Source organism: Carassius gibelio, chromosome B3 (genome assembly GCF_023724105.1).
Source record: "Carassius gibelio isolate Cgi1373 ecotype wild population from Czech Republic chromosome B3, carGib1.2-hapl.c, whole genome shotgun sequence".
Lineage (NCBI taxonomy): Eukaryota > Metazoa > Chordata > Actinopteri > Cypriniformes > Cyprinidae > Carassius > Carassius gibelio.
In genome coordinates, this window is record NC_068398.1 from 44,143,021 (window position 1) to 44,158,271 (window position 15,251).

Consider the following 15,251-nt stretch of genomic DNA (forward strand, 5'->3'; position numbering starts at 1 on the left):
CAAACTGAAAAGATTCATCGGACTGGTTTGCATTTATTTTTATTTCTGTTAATTCTTCTCATCTCAATCATGACAGAGTGTCCAAACACAGAGAAAGACTCCTGCTGAGATCCACAGACTATTATAAAGATAGCGGCCATTAAAGAGGAGAGTGAAGACGTGAAGATAGAAGAACCGTTCAGAGTCAAACATGAAGATACTGAGGAACAAACTGGTTGGTTTTCATTCGTATTTGATCCTTATTAAAAGGTCAATCACTACAGAAGTGTATGATGTTTATGAAGCATTTCCAGAGGTTTTAAATACTTAGAGAAACTTTGCTAGATTACTGTACTTATTAATTTGGGATATTTCAATACCTGAAAAAACTAAACAAAAACTCCAAATGCCCCAAATAAATAATTAAATGTCAATTTTTGTTTCAGACATGCATTGAATACATAACACAAAAAGTGGCGTCCCAGATGTCAGCATTGTGTATTTTAATGCTGTCACTCCTCAACGAACGAAAAACCACTGTGTGTTGAGTGTGGTGAGGTCTTAGCAAATGAGTCCATTGAAGCCACAGATTAAACATCCACACTATATGTTATTGAACCATACTACAGTAAAAGTAATAGAGTAAATTCAGGAGAAAAAAAACACTATAGTATTATTATATATTATAGTATTATGCATATAATAAAATTAGGTGATTTTACAACTTTTCCAAAGTCAAATTCAAGCTCTTTCAAGGTGCATTTTCAGGTTTTTCCAGCACTTTACAACTGTGTTAATTTATGTTTACATATTCAATTCAATTCAATTTTATTTGTATAGCGTTTTTTACAATACAAATCATTACAAAGCAACTTTACAGAAAATTACGTTTCTACAATATTTAATAGTAGCTTATAAGTGGTGACTGTCAGTTTATGTGCATATGACAGGATTTTTCAGAAAAAATATAACAAGATGTAATCAGCCAGACGATGAACATTATTAACAGTAATTATTATATGATGCAGTCACACTTGTAGCAATATTTGTTAGTTCTGTTTGTTGATTCAGGGTTAGCATCATCTGAGGTCCTCTGAGGGTCAGCATCATCTCTTCTCAGGTGTTCTGGATCCAGACTGGAGCTTGTGTAAATCCTAGTTACCACGGGATGAAGATCCCAGCAGAAACAGAGAAACACATAGAGACATCATTAGCATAGCTGCTGATCTAACAAAGTAAAATTAATTAGTTTAACCCAAGCTGAAGAATAAGAATGCACATTTGATCAGATGCAACTACACTCACAATTTAAGAGATACATTATTCGAAAGCTTGGTGAAAGATATGCGTTTTTAATCTAGATTTAAATTAAAATTAAATTAAAATTTATGCATTTAGCAGACGCTTTTATCCAAAGCGACTTACAGTGCATTCAGGCTATCATATTTTACCTATCATGTGTTCCCCGGGGAATCGAACCCCCAACCTTGCGCTAGCTTGCTTGCTAACGCAACGCTCTACCAGTTGAGCTACAGGAACACAACAGATTCAAACAGAGAGAGTGTGTCTGAACCCCGAACATTATCAGGAAGGCTATTCCAGAGTTTGGGAGCCAAATGTGAAAAAGCTCTACCTCCTTTAGTCCTTTTTCTATCCTATGAAATACCAAAAGTCCAGTGTTTAGAAGGCTAGTTGGGTACGCAGGAGCTAAACCACTGTAAAAGTTTTGACTCTAGAGGAAGTAAAAGTACATCCGTCTAGTTGCAGATTGTAATGTACAAGATCCTGTGTATTATTTTTTTTTTGGTCCAATAATTAATATCTCTGTCTAATCCGAATTTAATAGAAGAAAAGGATTGGTCATCCAATCTTTTACATTTTTAACACACTCTGTTAGCTTAGATAATTGGGAAGTTTCATCTGGTCTCGTTGAGGTATATAGCTGAGTATCATCAGCATAACAGTGGAAGCTAATCCCGTATTTTCTAATAATATTACCAAGGGGCAACATGTACATTGAAAATATAAGAGGACCTAGGACAGATCCTTGTGGCACTCCATATTTTACTGGTGATAAATGAGATGACTCGCCATTTAAGTAAACAAAATGGTAGCGATCGGACAGGTAGGATCTAAACCATCTTAGAGGCTGCCCTTGAATACCTGTATAGTTTTGTAATCGATCTATGAGTATGTCATGATCTATGGTGTCGAACGCAGCACTAAGATCAAGTAAGACTAGAAATAAGATGCAGCCTTGATCTGACGCAAGGAGCAGGTCATTTGTAATCTTAACGAGCAGTTTCTGTGCTATGGTGGGGCCTGAAACCTGACTGACATACATACTTGAGTTATTCACTTTAAATCATGTTATTGTGCTATTAAAACCCCCCTTTCTGGATTGCATTTAAGCCTCACATACTTAATTCAGGTGTGTTTAATTAGGGTTGAATCTAAATTATGCAGGAATTGAGTTTGACACTCCTGGTTTAGCTGGTCAAAGATATCTGACATGTATGCCAGTTTCACAAACGATTCAGCTTCCAAATAATGCTTTGCCAGGGGAGAGTGTTTCTCCTCCAGAAATGTGTGCAACTGCTTGATTCTGATGCATTTTGCTAACAGGCGATGGCTGCGTACAGTATAGTAGGTCTGGCAAAGCAATGCATTGTAAAAAGAGCAAATTAACATTACATAAAGAGAGTAAGACCTTGTCCAATAAGAGCCGTTCATGGCAGCATTAAATTATTGTGATAGGACAGTTTGGAAATAGAGTTAGAAAGTTACGGCAATAATTATTCAACATGCAACATTCGAAAATACAGTTTGTTGGATGTCACTGTTGCAATGAGCCTTTTGTGAAGTGCATTTACTGGCTGTGCTGCTGTCACACAGAGAACACAGAGAAAGTCTTGCAACCCTGTATAGAATGATCCACGACCCACTGATTAAGAAACATTGTTCAAAGCGATTGAGGCTTTCTATTGTTGGATGTAATAATGAACATAGCAATCGTTATTTACTCCCAACGTCTGAGCCGTTGAAGACAAAGTGGAATACATTTGTTTTTGAAGATAATGCACCCTGATCTACCCAAATGCATTTGTTTGCACGAATCATTTGTGATCCAGCTTTACCTACAGAAGAAATGAGTGTAGTTTTTGCTATTAATATGCTAGTTAGCAAGTTTTGTGGCTAAATGCAGTTAAAATAAACAGTCTCAGAGAACTGCTTGCCACCCCATGGAAGAAGGGCGGAGCTCATTAGCATTTAAAGAGACATGCACTAAAATGGCTTGCTTTTTTAACCAAAGTATGTTATAGACCAGTGATCCTCAAATCTGGCTCGCGAGATCCACTTTCCTGCGAAGTTTAGCTCTAACCCTAATCAAACACGCATGAGTTTGTTAATCAGTGTCTTCAGGATCATTAGAAAATCACAGGCAGGTGTGTTTAATTGGAGTCGGAGCTAAACTCTGCAGGAAACTGGATCTCGCGAGCCAGATTTGAGGATCACAGTTATAGACTTTTCATTAATTTCATTCAATTTGGGATAAAAACATACAGAAAACTAGCAACAATTCCCTATCACTGAAATGGATGATTTCAACACTTTTCATTCATTTTCAGATTTCATGTTAATTGCAACAGTATTAAAGGGGTTATATGATGCCGCAAAAAAAACATTATTTAGTATATTTGGTGTAATACATTGCGTTTATGTGGTTTAAGGTTAAAAAACATTACAAAAACACATTGTTGAGTTGAGTTTGGGTTGTCACGGTATCAAAATTTCAGTATTCGGTACCGATACCAGTGAAAATCCACGGTTCTCTGTACCGATTTCGGTACCAAAGCAAAACACAAAAATATGCTGATAAAAAAACACATACTTTTTATCACTAAAAATGAAACCAATGCCATTTTTATACTTATTTAAAATTGTTTAATTTTTTTCTACAATTAATATAATGATGAAAAACAGTAAACAAGTTTCACCCAAATTTAATTTGTCTTTTAATTTATTAAATTTAAACACATTTTATTTTTTGGTAAATAAAGGGGATTTGCTATTAAAATTAAAACATGGAAGAAATATTGTGTGATTTATCTCTTTAAAAAGTTTCATTAATTTTTTCAACAGTAGTAGCAGTTTCACATACATTCTACTAAATAATGGTAAAATATCTAGCACAGTGCCTTTATGTAAAAATTAACTTTTATTTTGACGAGATGCCGTGAATACCTTTAAATTGACACTAGTTTTACTCAAATGAAATGGTAAAATGCTTGTGAAATGACTAAGAACAGTTCTGGTGATGTTGTTTATGTATTTATGTCCATATTGAGATGGCAGATGCTGACAATACTGCAAGTGTCACGCACTTCAGTCAATGTAGTAAAAAAACCATTCATTCATTCACACAGAGACATGCAGAACATACAAGATTCATATTTCAACCAACTTTTACAAATACTGGTCCATATGGAGATTTGATTTGATTAATTTATGCTAACTTTGACAAATTCCTTGACTGTCCTTATTAAAATGTAAGTTTCATTTTCATGACTGGATTTTGAGATTCCGTCCTCGTTTTGTGCTTCATGGAATTCATAGCACTGTATGCGTCAAGAACCGGGTTTGAACGGGTACCAATTTTTACAAAGCTCATCATTCTGAAAAGCGAGGTGTGCTGTGATTGGCCAGCTATCTAGTGCATTGTGATTGCCTGAATGCCTCAAGTGTGTGATGGAAATGTTATGCCCCTTAACATACAGTGATGCGATCTCCCAGCACGAGACTCAGTCCAGCGGCTCTGATTGTGCACATCATTTTGTTGCTTTTTTCTTAGCAGTTCAGTCATTGTATTGTTAGGAGTAACTGAATAACTTAGGACATTGGTTTATTTCACTTCTGAGGTAGTGTAAGGCACGTTTCTAAACCGAATAACTTAGGATATTTGTGGAGTAGACACAAACAGTTTCCAACCATTCAGATATATTTCAGATAGAACTGGTTCGACCGGTATAAACATAAAACCATGTCTGCATTTGTAATCTAAGAAATAACAACTCATATTTGCTCAAAACTCATATTTGAATCATCAGTGGCAAATTATTTATATATAAAAAACGTACTTACAGGCTGTGAGTCCGAAGCACCAAACTGTCCTTGCAAAGTTTGAACTTTAATGTTTGAAGATCATGCAAATCTTCCCACATAATGATGTAGAGATGTGGGGGCGTGTTAGAACGAGGCATTTTAGGAGTTTGTGGTTGACTTTTGTAAAAAAAAAAAAAATTCTTTGAAACTTTACAGATCTTGTTTATGCACTAAGAGCTTGTAACACTTGAAAGAGAAAGGAACAAATGAAATTGCATCATATGATCCCTTTAAAAGATTAAGTTTAACTGAGCGGGGACATTTTGATTTAAGATTTTATATGGCTTGAAAAAACAGAATCTTCTATGGGGAAAAAAAGGACTCAAGTATTTAATTGGCTTTTACCAAAAAAAAAAGTATTTGTCATTTTCAATGCTGACTGAAGCAGCAACTGCTCTGCATGATTTTATCTCTGCTATGGGTTGCATTTCCCAAAAGCAACTATGGTAGCAAGTTCCTTCGTTACCAATATATTTCAATTGAACTAACTACCATAGTTAGCTAACAATGCTTTTGAGAAACGCACCCCTGTTCCATCTTAGGGCATACATCAATAAAGACCAGCAGATCATCTTATAATCACACCAGCTAACACGAGTTGAGCTGTTTTTGTTTTATACGAAGTAATTAGGCTTATTCAATGTAAAATTCTTTAAAGATGATTCTGTAAGAAAGCAAATTATTATAAAACCAATGCAACTGCATTTTCAAGCAGTTTCAAGCTCTTAATCCCAAATCCAAGCATTTTTAAACCTTGGAAACACTTCATTAATATTCATGCATTTTCAAGGAATCCAAGCACCCGTACGAACACATGCATATACTGCATGTACTATCTAGCATACGTTTGTTAATGTATTGATGTCTGTTAATCTGGAAGTGACTTTCATTTGTCTTTTTTCACCTTAGACTTGAAAGGGGAGTGCAAAGTACTGAATGAAATTGTAGAGGAAGAACAGTATGAAAAGAGCTTAAATGAATATGGAAATCTTAAAATCGACATGAGAATTCACTCTGGAAAGAAGCGTTTCACTTGCCAACAGTGTGGAAACCGTTTCACTCAAAAAGGCATCCTTAGCAGGCACAAGAGGATTCACTCTGGAGAGAAGCCTTTCACCTGCCAACAGTGTGGAAAGAGTTTCAATAGGAAAGAAAATCTCAATTTGCACATGAGAGTTCACACTGGGGAGAACCCTTTCACCTGCCAACAGTGTGGGGTAGGTTATACCCAAAAAGTAGGCCTTAAAAGACACATGAGAATTCACACGGGAGAGAAGCCCTACACCTGCCAACGGTGTGGAAAGAGTTTCAGTGAGCATGGAAGCCTTAAAGCTCACATGATGATTCACACTGGAGAGAGTCCATTTACCTGCCAACAGTGTGGAAAGAGTTTCAATAGGAAAGAAAATCTCAATTTGCACATGAGAGTTCACACTGGGGAGAACCCTTTCACCTGCCAACAGTGTGGGGTAGGTTATACCCAGAAAGGAAACCTTAACAGGCACATGAGGATGCACACTGGAGTCAAGCCTTATACCTGCCAACGGTGTGGAAAGAGTTTCAGTCAAGATGGAAACCTTAAAGTGCACATGAGAGTTCACACTAGAGAGAACCCTTTCACCTGCCAACAGTGTGGAATAAGCTTTACGCAAAAAGTAGGCCTTAAAAGACACATGAGAATTCACACGGGAGAGAAGCCCTACACCTGCCAACAGTGTGGAAAGAGTTTCAGTGAGCATGGAAGCCTTAAAGCTCACATGATAATTCACACTGGAGAGAAGCCATTTACCTGCCAACAGTGTGGAAAAGGATTCATTCAGAAAGTAAGCCTTAACAGACACATGAAAATTCACACCGGAGAGAAGCCATTTGTGTGTCATCAGTGTGGAGAAAGCTTCGACCAAAAAGGAGACCTTAGTTACCACATGAAGATTCACACTGGGGAGGACCCTTTCACCTGCCAACAGTGTGGAAAAACCTTTACTCTAAAAGGAAACCTTAACAGGCACATGAGAAATTTACACTGCATAGAATCCACACAATCTTAACTCATGAGGACTCGAAAGAGAACTGGTTTGTATGTTATCAGTTGACATGAACATTCACAGAGGAGAGGGACAATATCATTTTGCTTAATGTAATATAAATGGTTTTGCCATCACAATTTGAAGCATCCAAAATGTCATTCAATCTTAGTCCAGTTTTTTTGTCTTTTGTGATCTATATCTGCGGTTTTCAATTCCAGTCTTTGCACTGTACTGGCTAGGACCACGTCTTCTATGTCAGCAATAATTAGTTTTGCTGAAAATTATAATGAATTTGTTTGCCAGGCATCCAACAAAAAGAAGCACAACGTAATTTTGCAATTTCGCGGTTGCCTTGAGCTCCCCTGCTGGCCTGTACTCACATTGCACTTCATGCTGCCTTCAACTGATATCAGAACTATCATAAATATGAGTTTCATAACCAGAAATTGGACATGAACAAGCTTTTAAGTCGTATTTACTTCTGAGACACTTATTTTGATACTCGATATTCTGAATTAGGCGGGCCATTTAAACATAGTGAAGGGGACAATGATTGCTGCTATCAATGGTATTTATTAGTTGTTTTTTTTTTCAATAACTACATCACCTTGTCATTAAAGTAGTGCCTATATATATATATTTAGGGTGGAACGGTCCGCTGAAAAAAATCGACCGTATGGTTCTCCACACACTTTTCATCACGGTTCAGAACTTAAATCTGTCAATGCATTGGTAATATGGAAAAACAAACAGGGTTCAGCTAATGTATGTTCTGTGGCTTCCCAATACATTACAAACCATTCGCTCTTGTTTAAACGAATGTTGTATGCTGAAATATGAGCACTGAGCAGTCATTTACTCTGTCATCACCCGGGTGTTGATATCATAAGGTGAGACCTGCACAGCACACGTTAATATCTGGGTTTAAACCAAACTCATTTAAGCTTTGCCAGTTTAAACATTTAAGAGCCAGAGGATGTGAGCTCGCACGCGCAGTGAAAAGATTTGTGCGTGCACTCATCCGAAGCGTGTAAACCCACACCTCAGAACACGTGCATATATTAAGATCTCTATGAAGTTTAAACGGACAAATTCACACAAAAATTTTTAAAATCTTTTATCAGACATAGCCGACTGAACGTACTGTATCAGTGCATTCTCTTAAATAATTTCTTAATATTAATCAAACAGCAACCACAAAGAAATCACTCATTGCTCTTGATTGAATGGCTTTTGTAACTTTTAATAAAGACGTTGTTTTATTTATATAGTGCCTTTCCATAGCTCAAGGATACTTTAACATAAATGTTAACACAATTTGTACAGTGTCCCAACTTTTTTGCAATCAGGTTTGTAGTAAGGAACTTCCAAATTTGTGAGCACAGAAAACATTCGTCTATCCTACTGAAAAATAAATATACTAATTGTATATTGTAGTTGTATTTAATATACATTTATTTCATGAAATTATTCTGAAAATAGATTAACATGTTTATACTAACTGAAAATATAAACATGTAATGCGTACAGCTGCCTGGAGATACCTTCACAGTGTGTTTCCCGGAAAACAATTGCACACCTAACGTTCGACAGCTAATCAGTTTCAAGCATTCAATGGCCCCATAGTAAAATGCAAAAACACTAAGAAAAAAATACCATGGAAGTGTATGAGCAATCATAAATCAAAGAAGAAATTTCTTAGAAATATATTTTACCTGGTGACGAGGAACACTCGCTGTCCCTTTGTGTCAAACTCAAATACGGGGTTTTTAAACAGCGAATGTGTGCTAATGTGCATTTTGTCTGTCATTAAAATGGGGCATCACATTACATTTTCATCAAACGATTTCAAAGTTTGTTGTAGCTATATGTGCGCTCTCTTTTCCCTGTTGTAAAATACATTTGGCCAAAAATCTCATTTTATAAAAGAGAAAATGCTACTGTGCTCAGGCTGGCTATGACTAACGTTAGATGGCAAATGCTAGCCCTCTCCGGTCCCAAATGTCTCGGACCTCAAATAGGCCAACAAAACATGAGCCTTTATACACAGTGTTTCTTGCATAAGAAAGAAAACTCTGTACTTATTCAAACAAGAAGATCTTTATTGGCCCCTGCAACACTTCGTTCAGGGGGTGGAGATATGAGATTTGAGAGGATCCGACAAGATGTAGTCACAAGCTCTTTTTAATACCTTTCATTGGATAAATAGTTGTAAAACAGACAAACAGACTTGAAGTGTGACCAATAGCATTGATTTATTGAAGAAGAAAAAACCCCACCACCAAAAAAGGGCACTTCGGAGTGTAAGGGTAAAAATGGCATGAGGTTGAACTCTACAAGTGCGTGATCCTGCTTCAAATAGAAAGCTATGATACGTGAAAACGATTATTGGTAAATATGCAAGATGGCAACAAAAGTAATAAATAATAGGCTAAATGCACAAATCTTTATCTACTTTATTATCTAACATTTATTATTATTTCAGGAGGTACCCCCCCCCCCCCCCCGCCTATTTCCATGAGAGAGTATCTTATTTTGAAAGGCAAATTTCAGTTTTATAGAGCAAATTTAAATTTTAACAAAGTTTATTAAAGTTTCTACATTTAATCAAACTTCCAATCATATTTGGCATCACCTGAAAATGGGAATAATATGCGTATTATTTCTGCTAATCAAATTAATTACGAGAATGATGGCATCATACTTTAATGATGCTTTCACTGAATATATTTCCTTTCGAAGTTATAATATTACATGGCTAATTTAGAAAAGGAAACGTCATAAGAAAATAATTTAACAATCACTTCCAATAAATATATTATTGTACTATCATCATTCAAGATAAACTATGCTACTACTTCTACAACTACTTCACAGTTCATTAAAACTATATACTTTTGCTAATAATCTACTTTTATATTCTTTGAATCTGTTTTAAAGACTACTTTAAAGAGGTATATTACGGCTTATTACATGCAGTGTTTGAACTGGCTCTAGGTTTTCTCTCCTGATGAAACACCTCTCCACCTTGTCCTTTTCTCCAGCTTAATTTTCTGTCACTTTCCAGCCCCATGCTCTTCAGCTTTTTACTTATCTGGAAGACCAGCGAGGAAGAATCAAATTAAACCCAATAACAGCCAACAATGTGAAATAAGGGTAATATTGTTTAAAACGGTTGCCAGTGCAGTTAATTATTCAGAATTTGACAATGAAAGTGATACAGACCTCATTCAGAATGGCCGCCTGTAGTGAAGGATCATTCAGTGTGCATTTCCCAGTACAGGAAAATTTCAGTCTGACAATCTGGTTTTTGATTAACTTGTCATCTAGAGAAACACAGAGTTAATGTCATCCTCAACACAGCGGGGAGCTAAACAAATGAAAGCATGTCAGTTGTTGGTAATGTCTGTTTCAAGAGTGTCCTAAAGAGTGTTCACTTGTTTGAATGAAACTCGCCTCCATAGCAGATAAAAGGCTGCTGTGCATCACAGCTGTATTGAGCCCATTTTCCAGAATCGGCTAATGACATGCCGGTACAGTTACTAGATCCTGAACTCAGGGATGGTTGACCTGCTGCCCAGTGCCTGAAGAAGTGGCTCCATTGGTTAGACCATTCCCAAGAGTCCAGGAACAGACCGATCCAGAGCGATGATTCATGACCAATCAGATTCTGCTGCTCTGGCCTGATACTCGCCAAATCAGTGTGGTGTTGTCTGCAGTAACTCTGAGCATCTCTCCATGTGACGGCAGTCTGTGTAATCATCAAACCAGCGCTGTCTGTTCAGAAACACAAGCTAAAGATCAGCTTGAACAGATGTTAATGCAGTGTTTGTATCTTCCGTGTCTTAGGAGATCAAATGGTGACAGTGGGGACTCACCATTAAAACACACAAATGGGAGGACGGTGCTGCAGCTCTCATCATACCAGCTTCCATTAAAACTCCTCACACACTCTCCATCACCATTGGGTTCTCCTGGATGCCACATATTTTCCTGGGAGATGTCCCCCATAGACCAGACCCAGCGTTTCACCTCCACAGCATGGAGACCTATCCAGACTGAACCACTGCGTCCAGGAGTCACTGTATTTACCAGTCTGTTCACATCATTCATAGTTGTTACAGCGGCCAGATCAGTGAACCTCGCTCTGCAGTAACTCTGAGCATCCAGCCATGTCATGCTTTGATTCATGAACTGGTACTCGGGTACAACAGGCCCTTCAGGAGGGAAATTACAGAATTGTATAGCTCACAGACACATTAATTATGATTAAAGCCTTAAATACAAAATAATTTTGGGTTAAAACAAACTGCATTAGACATGCTCACTTCCATGGCAGATAAAAGGAGTCCGTTGTCTACAGCTGTACTGAGCCCATCTGCCAGAGTTGGTTCTGGACATGCCAACACAGTCCCCAGATGCTAATGGTGGACCTGCTGCCCAGTGTCTGAAGAAGCGACTCCATGTATCAGACCATTCCCAAGAGTCCAGGAACAGACCGATCCAGAAGTTATTAGAAGGTTTTATAATCCTAGTAATCTGGTCATTTTCCTCAGAGTTGTGGACGCTGGGCAGGTCTGTGTAATACTGTCTGCAGTAGCTCTGAGCATCGCTCTGGTTTTTAGCAATCTGTATTATGTATGTAGCATTTCCTATTGATAGAGGCGAAGACAAAAATCTGAGTTTGAAGCACTTGTTTCATTGCTAAACTGTGTATCATAATTTTACAAGAACTCACCCTTGTAGCATGTAAAATACCGTAAAGTGCTACATAGTGCATCATACCAATATCCGTTATATGTCGATACACAATAAGCACCCTCATTTGGCTGTCCTGGAGCCCAGTTGAAGTACTCAGAAGTTTTGTTTTCTCCATTAGACCAAGCCCAGCGGGTCTGTGTTGCCCTCTTCAGTCCAATCCAAACGGATCCATTGTATCCAGCATCCACTACATTTACCAGCCTGTTCACATCATCCATACTGTCTACAGTAGCCAGATCAATGAATCTCTCTCTGCAGTAACGCTGAGCCTCTGGCCACGTCATTGCTGTTTTTATATAGTAGTACTGACGAAAAATACCAGAAGCTCTGCATAGGAGCCCTGTTAAAAACAAGACTTATACCATCTGTATGTGAACACATCCTCATAAATCCAGATCACAAATGATCACACCAACCTGACAGCAGAAGCAGCACGAACACACTCCCATCCATGACTGCACACACAGATCCTCACTGTTGGATTATAGTTATATATCATTCTGTGTCACACTTCTGCAGGAAATTAATGCACACTCACTACGGACATTGAGCAACAACAGCTGATGGAACGACAACAGCGATTTGACATAAACTGTTAATGACTGCCGTAGCCAAAGAGCAGCAACCACCGAGAGGACGGTGAAACATCCAATCATTTATCATTAGTGTAATAAAAAATGTTGTAACGTAATAAGAAAGCGTGCATTTGACATTGAATGACAACTTATTGTAAGAAGAAGAGTTTTTAGTCTTATATGATCTAAAGACCTAGATTTATCATGCAAATATACTCACCTTTTAATCGGTCTAGTACGATCTAATCTGCTGCAACACAGGATCAAAAGGAAGATACTTTTATTCAAAGTGACTTACATTATTCAAACCACAGTATGCAGTACATCTGACCAGTGGATGCGTTCCCTGATATAGTCAAATATAGAAATACAGTCACTTGGCCATTACATACGATGCTAAACTATTTTAATAGCTGGATAAGTAGCATAAGCTGTTTTGGGAGAACAGGGGGAAAAAAGGCGGGCTTGGGTTGGGTTCAGGCCAGTAATTCTGATAAACTGTTGGACATGGGCCGGGCTCGAAGTCCTTCTACTTCAAAACTTTAGGCTTGACGCACTCTTTTCTTTCATATTAGCCTTAAACTGAAAGTGAACCACTATAGCAGCCATATTATTCAGAGTTCGGCGCACCTGAATGCCTAAAATGATACTTTTATTAACATTTAAACTTAAGAATGAGCATCAGAATGGAATGGGGCGTTTGGGATTGCACCGTAATATGGCTTTTGGCTTCACGCACTTTGAACACACACACACGCACAAACAAACAAATACATGCTGATTTTTGTGCTGGCAAGATGTGAATAATTTTCATATTCAAAAAGCTCATTTGCATGTCTACGCGTCTCATCTGGACAAACATTTTTTTGGGGAAAAAATATTATCTTGAAGATGTCTTGAGACTGGAGTGTAACGCAAAATACTAACAAAATAATTTGAACAATCACTTCGTTCCCCATGCCAGGCAATTCTTCAGCAAATTTAAGAGCATGCCATTATTATTATTATCATTAATATTTACCTTGTTGTTTGAGGTAGAAGTGTTGCAGCAGTTTGTGTCAAATGTCTTTAATGCACAGAGAGAAAACATAAATGTACTCTGGAAACCAATTTTTCCTCCCCATCACCACTCCTATTCAGTTTAATTCACTGTAGTAAGCATTGTAAATAATAACTGAACAGCATATTAGAATGATTTCTGAAGGTTGATGACGGCTGAATTTAGCTTTGCATCATGAATAAATCACTTTTGAAAACATTAAAATAGAGTACAGTTATTTATGCTGTAATAATATTTCACAACCGTATCATTGATTGAATAAATGCAGCCTTGGTAAGCATAAAGGACTTCTTCAGAAACATTCAAAGTCTTATTCCAGTTGTAATTTCTTACCTTTCTGTTTGTAAATCCTCATACGTTGAACTGTTACTGTCACGTCAGGAGAGTCCTATACATCTTAAAGAGTGATGATGCAACACTACTGTTATTTCTGGGTAACCCTGCCCATAAGCAAAACAAAACAAAGGATCTTGGGTCACTTGTACATGTTGCTTCAGTTTTTGTCTACAACAGAAAAACTGCAATATGGACCATACCTTTAGCCATGTAGTCTAGCAAATCCCATGCCCCTCATATGCGTGTTTATTAGAGGTGTTGATAATTACTTTAACATTTCCTGAAACATATGCATTTCATTGATTGATTCAGATTAACCTGGAAATGGAAATTGAACTGTAGAAACCTCTGACACCAAGTTTGACTCACCTGAAAACACCAAATTATACTTCCATTAATATGTACAATGCACCTGTTTTAACTAAATAACTACTGTATGAAATGCTTTTGCCTAAATGCACATGAAAAAAAAAGATCAAACGCTGATTTTTCATTTTCCTATTCAAATAGATCATTTTCATTACGTTGCTAGTCGATATACATTTTTTTTTAAGGTAGGTTATTGCAAACTAATTTTTTTGGCTACATTTAATATTGGTTATTGAGTGGGGGATACTTAATTTGAGTATTGGAGCCATACAGACTAGTTGGTTGCTCCGTGTGAGTCCTGTTTACCTCGTAGTTTGAACTAGTGTGTTTTTTATTTTTTTATTTGTATATTGTTGATTTGAGGATTTTTTTTTTAATATATATATATTAATTTGGTATTTTTATATGATCCCTATTTTTCCTGCCTACATTTTTTTTATTAGAGATGCGAATCTGTGTGACCCTCATAATACGTTTTGGGGTTATTTCTATTTTCCTGGATGAAACTCCCCCAGGTGGCATAATTGGATTTTCTACAAGTAGATGAACTTGGGGTTGTGTGTTTAATAAAATATAAAAGTTGCTCCATTTGTCAAACCATTCCCAATAGTCCCAAACGAGACTGATCCAGACCCTTCATCCTGATGGAACCCTACTGCTGAGCTGGCTTTGTTCCTCTGAGTTCTGGATGGTGGCAGGTCTGTGTAATGATTTCTGCAGTAGTTATTTCAAGCTTTGACGTATCCAGTGCTTTCTTTTACTTTAAAAAAAAATTAATAATAATTAAATCAGCTAAACATATATTTACACAAACTCTTAACTCACCACTGTAGCATGAAATGCCTGTTGGATGTGAGCATATATAACTTGTCCAAACTCCATTAACAAATGCACAATAATGTGGTTCACGCAAAGGTTCTCCAACATCCCAAGCACTGTTCTGTGAGTGGATCATCTCCATTAGACCAAAACCATCATTCT

General features: G+C 37.2%; 3 protein-coding genes across 4 annotated transcripts in view; 2 read left to right on the forward strand and 1 right to left on the reverse strand.

The window, feature by feature from the left end:
* Positions 1–15,251, forward strand: part of LOC127952730 (gastrula zinc finger protein XlCGF49.1) — an 88,182-nt gene that overhangs the window by 47,766 nt on the left and 25,165 nt on the right. The window lies entirely within an intron of this gene.
* LOC127952719 (gastrula zinc finger protein XlCGF8.2DB-like) lies at positions 6,056–9,999 on the forward strand. The gene has a single exon (XM_052551423.1). It carries the CDS (start codon positions 6,144–6,146, stop codon positions 7,188–7,190), a length of 1,047 nt encoding a protein of 348 aa, XP_052407383.1. The 5' UTR covers positions 6,056–6,143; the 3' UTR covers positions 7,191–9,999.
* On the reverse strand, positions 10,127–12,235 carry LOC127952714 (macrophage mannose receptor 1). Its single transcript, XM_052551414.1, has 6 exons — positions 11,908–12,235; positions 11,498–11,821; positions 11,048–11,386; positions 10,626–10,946; positions 10,395–10,495; positions 10,127–10,263 (listed from the first exon to the last, which is right to left on the reverse strand). The coding sequence occupies exons 1-6, from the start codon at positions 12,212–12,214 to the stop codon at positions 10,129–10,131; spliced, it is 1,527 nt and encodes a 508-aa protein (XP_052407374.1). The 5' UTR covers positions 12,215–12,235; the 3' UTR covers positions 10,127–10,128.

Bases quoted from the DNA above. Each gene is read 5' to 3' on its own strand.
- LOC127952714 (XM_052551414.1), bottom strand. From the start codon at position 12,214: ATGACGTGGCCAGAGGCTCAGCGTTACTGCAGAGAGAGATTCATTGAT. The intron at 11,387-11,497 runs GTGAGCATGTCT...TCCCTCCTGAAG, and splicing joins TCCTTTTATCTGCCATGGAA to GGCCTGTTGTACCCGAGTAC. The intron at 10,496-10,625 runs GCGAGTTTCATT...GTGTTTCTCTAG, and splicing joins GCCTTTTATCTGCTATGGAG to ATGACAAGTTAATCAAAAAC.
- LOC127952719 (XM_052551423.1), top strand. From the start codon at position 6,144: ATGAGAATTCACTCTGGAAAGAAGCGTTTCACTTGCCAACAGTGTGGA.